Raw genomic sequence first — 11962 nt, forward strand, 5'->3', positions numbered from 1 at the left:
ATCAGATTGAGTTGAGGAAAATCAAATTTTTTATTAAAAAATTTAATGCTGGATCCCGAATTTCAGTTAATATTTATGAGAAAATCGGCTCATATTTTTGCATGCTCATCAAGTGGTGAGAATTCTTATTGTAAATCATGGATTATCCCGCGAGGAGGAAAATTTTGCTCATAATTCGAACTTCATTAGATAAATCGCGACGAGAGGAATAAAAATCAAGCAAGAAATCAATTTCAACCCGTTTTATTTTTTGAGAAATTTGGAAAAATCCGATAATAGTTTTTGATTTGATTCAGTGTTCAAAATAACAATTTGATCAATTTTTCCATCCTCATACATATACAATTAACTTTTAAGTTCAATTATTGCCACTTTAAAATTGGAAAATTTTCCATTGCCAGCTTTTCTATCTTTAATAATGTCCAATAACCAAGGGACGCGTTGTCTTTATGTAACCTTAAATTTTAGGTGATCTCTACTAATTTGCAATGAAATAATTTGAACTCATTTTTACCACAATCTTATTGCTTTAATAAAAATTAATGTTCAATCTATTTTCTGGACATCTCCATCAAATTTACAAAGGAAAACTTCGACACAAATGAAAATTCAATCTCTGCTCATCTCATACAATTCACTATTGCTTAGGAATCAATATTGTGGGTCTTGTTGGTGCCCCAGAGAGAATAGTCTGTCCAGCTGTGCGAATTATGGTTGGGGTGCTGGCAGACGAGCTTGGCCCAGCAGTCTGGTCGGTCTGGGGCTGAGGCTGGGGCCTAATATTCGTCACGATCTGCTGCAGCTTCTTGGCCACCAGGGTGCGCAGCTCCTGCTGCTTCTTGCGCCACGCGATCCACGACGCCACTTCAGGGTCTGCTCTGTCTCCCATCGACTCCAGTTTGCTCTCGTAGGTGCTCCTCAGAATGCGAAAACTGACCACGTTCGAGTAGGGCAGCCTGACCACAGGGTCGTAGTATCGGGCGATGGTCCTTTTATTGTTTCTGTAAAATATTTAAAGTTTTTTCTCTTACAAATAAATAATTTACCTCGCAAATGGACACAATCTGGGCTGCCTGATAGGTCGCTTTTCTTGCGGGAAGAGCGATTTTAATGTTGCTTCGTCTGGAAAGGTTATCAGCGTTCGTTCACACTTCTTGTCATTTGGTGTGATCTCTGGCTCTTTGGGCTCATCTGAGATATTTTCAGAAGTGTTTAGTCCAAGTTTTATTGTTTATTTCGTGTATCTTTTACCAATGGAAACCATGGTGTCGTCGACGTCGATGGTCTGGTTTTCACTGCTGGGCAGTTCCTCGATCAAAGGTGCGGCAAAAGAATGATACCTGATCATGGGACCCTTGAAGGTCTTCTTAACAGGTCTGATTTTCTTCTTCTCAAGCTCCATCAATTGGAATTGCTCTGGAAAGAAAGAACAAAATAAATTGCTGATACAAAGTCAGGCTTTTGTTTGGGGTTACCTAGTGAGGCAATGTTTTCCCTCTCGGTAGCCTTTGCTTCTTCGAGAAGCTCCTCCTGCGTCATGGGCTCTTCCTTTTTCTCTTTCAGTTTCATCTTTTTCCTCCTTCTCTGATATTCCTCATCCCTTTGTTTTACCCTTTTCCTCAGCTCTGCCGACTTCGCAGCTGTTGATTTTCTGCACGATTTTCTCTCTAGAATATTTTCAGAATAGAGAAAATTATTTATATTAATTAAATACACGAACCTGATTTAGAAGGTGCACTCAATTGCTTCTTGACAACAGGCTTTTTGACTGGGGTTGAATTTGATGGCCCCGCTTGGTCATCGGGAATATTGAAAGGAAATGGCTTGTCAGTAACATCAGCGGTTTCTTTTTTGGTAACCTTCTTAGGCTCCTGGAATTATAAAACGAGCTAAATAATAAATGAGCGATTTTTAATCCAATATAACAGACCTTGTACGCTCTAGTAACAAGCCGCTTTGCCCTCTTTGGCTTATCATCCTCATGGTCTGAAATAACCTCGTCATTTTCGTCAATGCTGAAGTCTGAATCAACATCATCATCGCCCGAGTCTTCCGATCTGCAAAAGAATTAACAGTAGATTAATGCTGGAAAGAACTTACACAATTCAATAAAATACTTACTTGTATTCCTGGTCATTTTCAGCATCCTCGAATCCACCGTAAGTATTTTTGTAAAATTCATCTTCCTCCTCTTCGTCAAGAAGTTTGGACATGCGAGTGCCAGCATTTGATCGTTTCTCTCTTGATGCGGCCATGGTTCCTTCTTGCCGTTGTCGGATGACAATTTTTTTAAATAATCTATGACACTAAACTTTACGCTTCGGTTTATGATTTCTGACAGAATTCGTCTTCTTTTTCCAGTTTGTTTATTTTCTGATTTTGGCTGAACGAGTTTAGCGCCATCTGATGAATTTTAAAACTATAGGTAAAACTGAGGATGCGCGTTATTTGAATTTAACCGCGTATTCGTACTCTTAAGCATGCATAATGAAAAAAGGGGAAAAAGCTAAAAGCTAGCAGCCATTCATTAAGGATATGATTTTCTCAAACATCAATTTTCAATAGTGAATTAACAATTGTTTTTCAATCAACAATAATTCCAATAAATAATATTATTAGTACAATTTCATAATAAATAATATTATTTATTGGTTTTATTTCACCAACAATAAAAGCGGCAGCACAAACACGGCTAGAAGTGTTTTCAATCGCTATTCTGGGTGATTCTGAGTAGCAAAAATGAAAATGAAATTATAAACAGCGAACCAATAAAGCCGTATGAAACGTGGAACTAAAAACAAGACAAAAATCTAATCCTGAAAGCATCGTTTTTGGCACATATCACAGTGTTTTCAAGTTTTGGCATGTTGGCAACACTGTTTACTCCAGTAACACGCCTACAACCAGCACCAGCACAGTTCTGACGGTCCACTCTATTATACAGCTCAGTGGTAAAAATAGCCTGCCGCACATGGTAAGTGTCCAAAATTTGTAAAATGAGCCAAATTTTTTGAAACAAATTTTAATCCGTAGGCGGTGTTAGGCGCACAACTGGTCATTACGATGGCTGTGGCCTCAGTTTTGCAGAAACTGGGGCCGCACTACTCGCTGGGACGGTGGCTCCTGTGCAGCACGGGTCTCGTCCGCTTTCTGTACCCCACGGACCAGGAGCTGCGAGGACTGGCAGGAGTGCCCAAGAAGAAAAAGGGCGAGTCCTCCGACACGTTCCACGTGCCTCGCAACCTCGACCTGCAGCTGGAGAAGGCGCCGGTGAGCGCGCTGGACGTGGTGCACCTCCGATATTACTCTGAATACCAATGGCTGTTTGACTTTGCCATTCACGCTGGCTTCGTTGTCATTCTGTCCGAGGTCGTTCAGCTTTTCACCGGTCCGCAGGACGAGGCCAGGCTGTCGGTCTTGTGGTGTCTGCTGGTTGTCGCGTTTGCCTTCAAGGTGGGCGGAAAGAAAATAATGAATTAATTTAAAATGGAATGCAATAATTTATTTATTTTTCAGATCTTGGCTCAGCTGGCCCTTCAGTATTTCAAAGGAGAAGAAAGTCTCGGAGAAAGATCGATCTGCATCGTCGCTGCTTCAGCGTACCTTCTGGTAGCAATGGTGGTGCTCATTCTCGATGAGAAGAGGCTGGAGCTCGGCCTGGAGAAGGCCTATACCTCGTTTCAAAGTGGAGCCTCTCAGTGGCTCAGTTATCAGGGCATGGAGACACAGTATGATGAGATTGATTTCGACTGAAATTTTTTATTAATTGTTTCGATAAAGGGGACCTGCTTCAAAGCTCATTCTGAAGCTTTGCCTGGCTGTGTGGTGTTCCGTGATCGGCGCTTTATACATTTTCCCAGGACTTAGAATGGCGAAAATGCACAAAGACTCTTTAAAGTGAGGATTTTTCAGTAATTCATGATGCAGAATTTAATTTCCTGCAATAGGTACTGCGAGGAGAGGCCAATTTTGCGTGCCTTGATGAATTTTAGTTTCATCGCGCCCTTTATTCTGGTCGTCCTGTGGATTCGGCCAATCTGCCGGGATGTTCTCGTCCCTAAACATTTTTCAGAGGCTGCATTTGAGTCTTTCCGCTTGTGGTGCATCATGGCCGCCGTGGCTCTGCGGGTCTCGCTCATGCCCATTTACCTCCAAGCGTATCTCAACATGGCCCACCTGCGTCTCGAGGAGCAGAAAAAGGAGGCAGGCAGGATCACCAATAAAGAGTTACAGCAGAAGGTGGCAGCTGTATTTTACTACCTGTGTGTCGTCGCCCTCCAGTACCTGGCACCAATTCTTCTCATTCTTTTCACAAGCCTAGTCTACAAAACCTTAGGTGAGATTTCTTTTCATTTTTTTTGCTGTCATGATTGCATTTTTTTCTGACTGCTTTATAGTAATTCTATGAAAAAGTATCGTTTTATTTACATCGAATATCTGTTTCTCAGGGGGTCTTTCATGGACCGGAGTTGACCCCGAGTGCCCGATCACTGGAGGAGGAAGTGAGGGCCTCAGCATGATTTTTACCACCGACGTCTTCAGGGGATTATTTGGATTCGCAACCTGGTGGTGCATATTCACCTGGTTTTCATCAGTGTGTTTAGGTGTTGCATACCAGTCCTACTTTGGACGAATCTAGACTGACATTCGCCATTGCTAGTGTTCAATTGTTTGTGTTATTAAAAATTACCAAAATTCGGTAAGTTACGATCTGTTTAATTTAAATGCGAAATATCTCCATTTGATTTTAATGCAAATATTTCTTGATGCCCTCTTAGCTATTTTGGGAATTTAAGGAGTTTTAAAATATTTATCGATATGGAGGTCACCAGTAAAAAAATAAGGTTTGTTAGTTTTAATTTTTTCTATTTATCAACAATTAAATTAACTTCAGGAATCTGGTTGTGCCAGCAACCAGCTTATAGATCTAAAACAATCTACGCACATCATCCCTTTTTATTGTTGTGCTTCTGTTTATCTGAAACTCGGTCAATGTCCTCCTTTCCACTCATGCCCAACAAGCCGCCAAAAATCATAGCCGAAAATGCCACAAGAAGCATAAACGTCAGTGACTCGTTGTGATCTCTCACATTCATGTTTAAATTAATCTGAAAATAAAATATTAAACAATCTTAAAGTGAAATTTTTTGAATTGCAATTACTTTTGATTGGTGCCGTTCTTTGGCTTTTTCTCTTCTGGCGAATGTCCTCCCATAGTGCTCTCTGGACCATTCGTCAAAATCGTAGATGGGAGTTTTACCCGTATAAGTCATCCCTCTCGACTTGTAAAATTTGGAAACGGACTTTTGCTCTTCTGTTTCTTGCATATCGACATGCGTTTCAAATAGTCCTCCTTTGTCATACATTCTTCTTTTCTGTACATTTCCTACAGTCTACAAAAAATTATTAGTTAAATATTAGGCGAAAGAAAATCAAGCACAAGACACCTCATAAGCTTCTGTAATTTGCCTAAATTTGTCAGCTGCCTCTTGACTCCCTTTGTTGCGATCTGGGTGGTAAACTTTGGACAGCTTATAATATGCATTCTTGATTTCGCCCTGGGACGCAGTGGGCGCAACCCCTAAGGAATCGTAGTGGGTTTTCTTGCCAGCGCTAGAAGCGATCATCCTCTGCGTTTGACTGAATAATTTCCTCGGTAAAACGCACTGGTGACAGCTCCACGCCGCCAAAGTCTTTGCGTTTACTTGCATAATGGTGTTTTCTGGAAAGTATCATTTATATAATATTAAAGTTTGGTGCCCTAATTATGAATTATAGATGATGTACTTCTGTGTGTGTGGTGATGTCAGGTGCGAAATCTATTCATTTCTGCAACTCGTCAAAATGCCTATGAACGCTTGTATCAGGTCAAATTGGCAAAATATACAGCGGGCAGTAAGTGTAAACTGATTAAATGGCATTAATCTGTTCCTGTCCTTTTCCTGCAGCAAAAGAATAACATTGCCAGACTGCCAGTGAAAATCAGCTGTCTCGATCGATCAGTTCGGAACAAAACAATGAAAAGAAGTGGTTTGATAAGGAGTTGGTAAATTTTTAAAAACTTTCGCACTTTTTGTATTTGTGTGCAAGTAGGTTTTAAAAATATAAACAAACTTAACTTAAATCTTTAATTTTGAATTAGATTATAGATAGTTGTTGCGTTATTTCGGTTATTGCATTGAGTTTTGAAGAATTTGCCTCTACTCCTTTCTATCAACCCGCAATGTTTATAGTTGTTTCATTCCCGTGATCTTATTGGTCGATTCACCATCAGTCTTACTGCACTATGCACTAGTGCAGGCAGTGAGCTGTGCACTTGAGCAGTTTTGAAAGCGAAAGCAGCAAGCAGCGAGAAGGCCAAAAATTCTATTCCTCAAAAGCACGAAGACCTTTTTTTATTGAATGTTGAAAAGTTTTTCTTATTTTGTGCAACAATCACTATCACATTGGTTGACATCATGTCCCAGGACAAGGGAAAACTGTCAAAGGTTGGTTGGTTTGACCGTTGGTTGAGTTCTTACATTGAAGAATTTTTTATGTTTCAGTGGGTAGTGCCTTCATTTGGGGATATCCCCTCGGGCTCCGCACCTTCGGCCAAAAAGCACCGGCAGGATAGTTCCCAACCAACCCCTCGAATTAAATCAAACTCAAATGAAATTCCCTGGGTCGAAAAATACTGCCCTAAATCTGTGGGTAACCTGGCTGTGCACAAGAAGAAGGTTGAGAGTGTCTATGACTGGCTTCAACTAGCATTAATCCAGGTAATTTTTAGTAAACAGTGACGGTTGAATTTTAATTTAGAATTCTTTCTAAGCCGGAGGTCCCTAAGTTTTCCCTCGTGAAAGGTCCAGCTGGCAGTGGAAAAAGTACTACAGTGAAGGTTTGTGCCAAAAATCTGGGAATTGACGTCACGGAGTGGATCACACCAAGCAATTTCAGCAACTTTAAAGTCTTCAGTGAAGAAAATGGTAGTTAGTTGCCCATATATAGAATGTACACCTAAATTTGATCGGATTTCCCAGATTTTCCTGGAAACAAAGAATTTGATTGCTACAAAAGTGACAGACAGATGTTCAGAGATTTTGTGATCAAAGGAAGCCGCTTTCGCAGTTTATTTTCTTTGACGGGAAGCAAGAAAGTAATTTTGGTCGAAGACTGGCCTGCAAGTTTTCTCCGAGATCCTACACCATTGCATGAAATTCTAGAGTAAATAATGTTCAAATTAGTTTCAATGGAAATTAACCTGTAATTTTAGGGAATTTTCTCAGATTGGAAAGTGTCCTTTGGTGATGATTACCGGAGAAGACAGTGTGTTCAACAAGCTCATTCCTGAAAATCTCATCAGGCAGTATGGCATTGATGTTTTCACGTAATTAAAACACCTTCTTGTTGGATAGTAAGCAAATAATATACAAATCCAGATTCAATCCGATGGCGCCGACGCTGTTGAAGAAAGTCCTCTGCGACATTTCGGCGAAAGAAGCGCCATCGAATTTGAACGCAAAAGACATAATCGAGAGCATCTGCCAGTCAAGCTGCGGAGACCTCAGGTCAGCCATCAACACGCTTCAGTTCGCCTGTCTCAGAGGTTTCACCAAAGGAGCTGCGGACGCTGTGAAAGGCAAAAGCCAACAAAAATCGCCAGAGAAGAAAAAGCGGAGGCTAGACGAGCAGGGGCAGCAGAAGCAACTGGCCAAAATTGGCGGGCGTGACGCTCCTGATGACTTCTTTCATGTGATAAGCAAAGCCCTTTATGCCAAAAGTAGGGTTCTATTGAATTTGTGCTAGTTTTTTGTTAATTTGTGATTTGCAGGAGAGGATAATGGAGCGTTGAAAACGTCTCCGAGTCAAATTGTTGAAAAGGTGACGGACAAATCGGAAATGTTTACTGGATTCTTGCAGGAGAATTATCTGGACTTCATGCCAGACATTCAGGCAGCAGCAAAATGCGCCGAAAACCTGGAGCTGGCCTCTCGCCTCTTGGCAAATTCGGTTAGAAAAAAGAAACTCGCTCTTGAACCAAAAAAAAAAAAAATTAATAAAAAGTTTATTTGGCTCTATTACCATATATTCTGATCTATTTTGTTTAGGGGATGCTTCCCCTGCACCCCCTAAATAGCTGAAATTTCAAACCCCTCGGTAAAATTATTTTTTTTTTCTGAGCCGTTCAGCGTACTGAGAGCGAGTTTTGGAAAATTAAATCTCGCAAATTCCTTACATTCATATGCGCGTTTTAAATTTCCATTAATTGCAGTTTGACAGACCTTCACTGGCCATAACAGGGCTGCACGTTGCCTCACGCGGCATCATGTCCATAAAGAGAGACAAAAATCGAGCATCGTTCTTCAAAAGCCACCGCAAACCAAAGTACATCCAAGCGGAAGCTGGTTTCAAAGAATTGTACGTGTCTTAATCAAAGGTTAAATAATAATTAGATTAATTATGAAATTTTCTAGGAGTTTGGATGCAAGGAGGACTTTCCCTTTCAGCAACGCCTCTAGTAGTGCCCTCCTCTCTGAACTCTTGCCGTTTGCTGCATTGATCCAACCCCATGGCCTCAGCTATGGTATATTCTATTGTCACTGAATTCTAAAATCTTTATTTTTAACAATTTTTTGCAGCGCAAACGTCTGTTGTAAATAAACTACCTCTCGATAGATCTCATGTTTTTCTGTAAGTCAATATTTTTAAATTAAAATTCTTTTACTGATGTTTTGGCTGTCAGGAAACCGAGTGTGCCTCCAAATCGACTTTCCCAAAATGGGAATGAGTGAGTGCAAGTTCAAATTTAATATTGAACATTTTTATTTACAATGTACTGTATATTTTAGGATTGATGCGGAGTTCAAAATCGTGGAGATTGATAGTGACTGAAAAGATCACAAAGAATCAGCCTGTGTATATAAGTAAAATAAAACTTGTTTTCTTCATCACGAACCAAAATCGTTTTTTTCTTCTTTTAAATTGGATCATTACTGAATTTTTAAAACTTAATATTCTCTGAAATCTGGGAGAGCTAAAATATTTTGCAGTTTTCCGTTCAAATTTCTGAAAAAATCGGCTGGAAGTCTTGCTTTGATTAAGATTAAAAAGTTGGCCAATTTATTTCACCCAAATCTACAACAATTAGACATATTTTTCTTGGCAAGCATATTTTGACTCCTTATTATTTCATCGAAATATAATTAACGGTGTAAGTTGTAAGTCTTTGTGTCCCCACCATTTGAAATGAGTGCTAACTGCAGTGACTATTCTAAAAAATTACCAAGTTTAATTTTGGCTTTCATTTACTCCTTATTGTCCGGGATTAGTTATGCATCGAGAACAACGATTTTTCAGATTTTGACAGTATCGATTCTCATTAAACACATTTATACAACGGAGGAAATTATTTAAGATATTTTGATAAACAATAATTTCAGATTTTTCAAAAACCAAATTTCTCGAATAATTTAAATATTTTTTCACTTGATTTCGATCGCTCTCGTCGCAATCAATCCAATAGTGCATGAATTATGCTCTAAATTTCTCTAAATTGCAAAATAAATCGTGGTTTTACAAAGGAGAGACAATGCTTGATTAGCATGTAGCATGCAAACTTTTGAGTCTTAACTCAGAAACTTAAACGGTAGGCTGGCAAATGTTTCCCTAATTTTCAAACATAAAATCATTTTGGCTTTTTTTATTAATTTGCTCTTTTCACTTATGAGAATATAGTGCAGACAAATTTATTATCATGAGCGTCTCAATTGGTAAAAATTTTAAATCGTGCCAGTAATTACAAGAGCTATAAAGTGCTGGTTGCAGCGCATTCAATTACGTTTCCCACGCACCGTATTCGTACACATTTTATTTTATAATGCGCCACTATGCGAGCCCGCGCCTCCCTGCCGCGGCTCAACAAATTCACGGCAGCAGCCGGGGCATAAATTATATACATGGCTTTTTGATGATGCATGCGCCGCATCTTGATAAATAATGGGGAAAGTGAGACAATGTGACCAGTGTGGTCAGCTCGAGAGGAGGCGAAAGTGCCCGCATCGCTCCACACGGCGTCAAACAATCAGCCAGCGCGCCACGTGCCCCCCATGCCATCACCAAGGGGTGGCTGGCGTTCGCGTTCGCACCCTCAAACCAACGTACGCGCGCCCCCATGAGGGTAGAAATACTCACTGAAAAGTGAGCGACGTGTGCGTTACTCCTGCGCTTCGAGAGGCACAGGGAAAAGTGGAAAATTAATTATTCTTAGTGAATATTTTTATTCGAATTATTTTTTAAACACATTAATTGTTTAAAGAGGGTTGATACTGCTAAATCCAAGAAAATGCTTGTTGCCAATGCACGAACTTATCCCTTAGAAATCATAGTTGAATACTATTGACTCTAATTTTTTTTTAGAAAATCGACTGCAAAGTTAGCATGCTTTTCATATGGTGAGGAATGTTTCCTTACTTGAATTCTGATCTAATTTCACAACAAAGAGTTTCCCTCAAAGGTTTCATACGCTGTTGGACAGATCTCGACGAGAGGAATCGAAATCTGCCAAGAAAATGCGGTCAAGCGCTGTAAATTTTGGACAAAATTTACAGCGCAACAGTTTCTGAAAATTGTAGAAAAAAAAATAATTGATCAACGAACTGCTTCTTTTGCATGAAAATTCTATTTATTTTCAATTGTCACCCTGTATCGATCCACTTTAATCGAAAACTTGTTTTTGATTTTTAAATGATATTATTTGTGGGTTGTGCAGAATGGACACGAATAAAAAGGGTTTCATTTTAATCCTCCCTTATTTCAAAATTAACGTCATCTTTGTGCACGGGTGATCTTTTGAGATAGGGAATAGGGAAATGGGTGGTTTACCATTGGTATTATGCTCAAAGGAAGTCCAGATTTGAGTTTTCCGTAGTGAAATGAACATTAGGGTGAGAAAAAAACGTTTCTCCACTTTGGATTCGATTTTCTCAAAAAAGAGAAACAACCGTAAAACAAATTTTGGATTTTTGTTTATACGTGTAGGGCCCAAATGTTGGCTACTTAGGATTTTAAATTTTCTAGCAGAAAAAGGAAAATTTCCCTCTTAAAAACCCCGCTAACTTTGAGGCAATATTATGAATTTTGATCTGATACAGTATTTATCGTTGCTTAGGCAACCCTTCCAACAAATTTCGTTCAATATTTTTTTAAATCCAAATCAATTTGCAAAAATTATCAAATTTGACAACAACAAAACATCTAATTTAATTTCGAGACGTCTGTGCAGACACAATTCAATAATTGCTTCCATATAGCGTTGAGAAATCGTCACCCCTGCTCGTGGCTTCAGAAAAAAAACGTGCGAGCGTTTCCTTATTATAAATAATGTGTACCAGCACTTCTCGCTCGGCTGCCAGTGCCACGCGGCCAAAATGCGTGTGCCGCTGCCTTTTACGCGGTCACCCTTGACAGACTTCCCACGCCAGATGCTGCGCGCTGGACACAAAAGTACAGATCAGACGCGTGTCTGCACAATTCTGAATAAAAATTTGTGTGTTGATGCAGATTTTCGCGGATTTTCGGATCCATCGCTGTATCGGAGAAAATGCTGGAGGAAAATTGGCAACGCAGACCTTCAATTGGACTAGATTGGGTTCAATTGGAGTCAATTAAGCTGACGACCCTAGCCGCGGCTTCGTGCAACACGCCCGGCCGCTTTTCAAGGGCTGCAGACGCGCAGACGAGAGCAAATATAATATGGATCAATTTCTTAATAGTTTTTTTTCACAATTTTTGTCCTAACATTTTTAGGAAATTATATTATCTCTAGATGGAATTTGATTTTTTCAAGGTTTCAGTGCAAAAATTTAGCTAGGGAAATTTTGCAAAAGTTTCATTTGTATTTGAAATTTAAAAACCGACTTGAAGCCGCTTAGCCGAGAATGAAAATGTGCCAAACGTTGATATTTCGTGTCAAATTTAGAAC

The 11962-nt window shown here is 39.7% G+C and overlaps 4 protein-coding genes across 6 annotated transcripts; 2 read left to right on the forward strand and 2 right to left on the reverse strand.

Moving 5' to 3' along the window:
- Positions 1–504: 504 nt before the first annotated feature.
- Positions 505–2380, reverse strand: YL-1 (Vacuolar protein sorting-associated protein YL-1). Of its 2 annotated transcripts, none has more exons than XM_065477960.1 (7): positions 2122–2380; positions 1931–2057; positions 1721–1871; positions 1476–1667; positions 1252–1416; positions 1047–1191; positions 505–989 (listed from the first exon to the last, which is right to left on the reverse strand). In XM_065477960.1, exons 1-7 carry the CDS (start codon positions 2253–2255, stop codon positions 638–640), a joined length of 1266 nt encoding a protein of 421 aa, XP_065334032.1. In that variant the 5' UTR covers positions 2256–2380; the 3' UTR covers positions 505–637. The 2 variants fall into 2 exon arrangements, with proteins under 2 accessions (XP_065334032.1, XP_065334031.1); XM_065477959.1 differs by having other exon boundaries at positions 505–1001; positions 2122–2379.
- Positions 2381–2795: 415 nt separating this feature from the next.
- emei (transmembrane protein 161-like emei) lies at positions 2796–4703 on the forward strand. Its single transcript, XM_065477958.1, has 6 exons — positions 2796–2974; positions 3034–3453; positions 3517–3728; positions 3781–3897; positions 3948–4336; positions 4449–4703. The coding sequence occupies exons 1-6, from the start codon at positions 2972–2974 to the stop codon at positions 4637–4639; spliced, it is 1332 nt and encodes a 443-aa protein (XP_065334030.1). The 5' UTR covers positions 2796–2971; the 3' UTR covers positions 4640–4703.
- Positions 4704–4845: 142 nt separating this feature from the next.
- On the reverse strand, positions 4846–6003 carry LOC135935543 (dnaJ homolog subfamily C member 30, mitochondrial). The gene is made up of 4 exons (XM_065477961.1): positions 5788–6003; positions 5448–5722; positions 5163–5393; positions 4846–5108 (listed from the first exon to the last, which is right to left on the reverse strand). The coding sequence occupies exons 2-4, from the start codon at positions 5709–5711 to the stop codon at positions 4947–4949; spliced, it is 657 nt and encodes a 218-aa protein (XP_065334033.1). The 5' UTR covers positions 5712–5722; positions 5788–6003; the 3' UTR covers positions 4846–4946.
- Positions 6004–6289: 286 nt separating this feature from the next.
- On the forward strand, positions 6290–8943 carry Rad17 (Rad17 checkpoint clamp loader component). 2 transcript variants are annotated; one of them, XM_065477955.1, is made up of 12 exons: positions 6290–6488; positions 6546–6761; positions 6815–6971; positions 7023–7206; positions 7256–7369; positions 7422–7762; positions 7814–7992; positions 8255–8400; positions 8457–8566; positions 8622–8673; positions 8726–8770; positions 8832–8943. In XM_065477955.1, the coding sequence occupies exons 1-12, from the start codon at positions 6459–6461 to the stop codon at positions 8872–8874; spliced, it is 1617 nt and encodes a 538-aa protein (XP_065334027.1). In that variant the 5' UTR covers positions 6290–6458; the 3' UTR covers positions 8875–8943. The 2 variants fall into 2 exon arrangements, with proteins under 2 accessions (XP_065334027.1, XP_065334028.1); XM_065477956.1 differs by having other exon boundaries at positions 6292–6488; positions 6815–6968.
- Positions 8944–11962: the final 3019 nt, after the last annotated feature.

This window comes from Cloeon dipterum, chromosome 2 (genome assembly GCF_949628265.1).
Source record: "Cloeon dipterum chromosome 2, ieCloDipt1.1, whole genome shotgun sequence".
Lineage (NCBI taxonomy): Eukaryota > Metazoa > Arthropoda > Insecta > Ephemeroptera > Baetidae > Cloeon > Cloeon dipterum.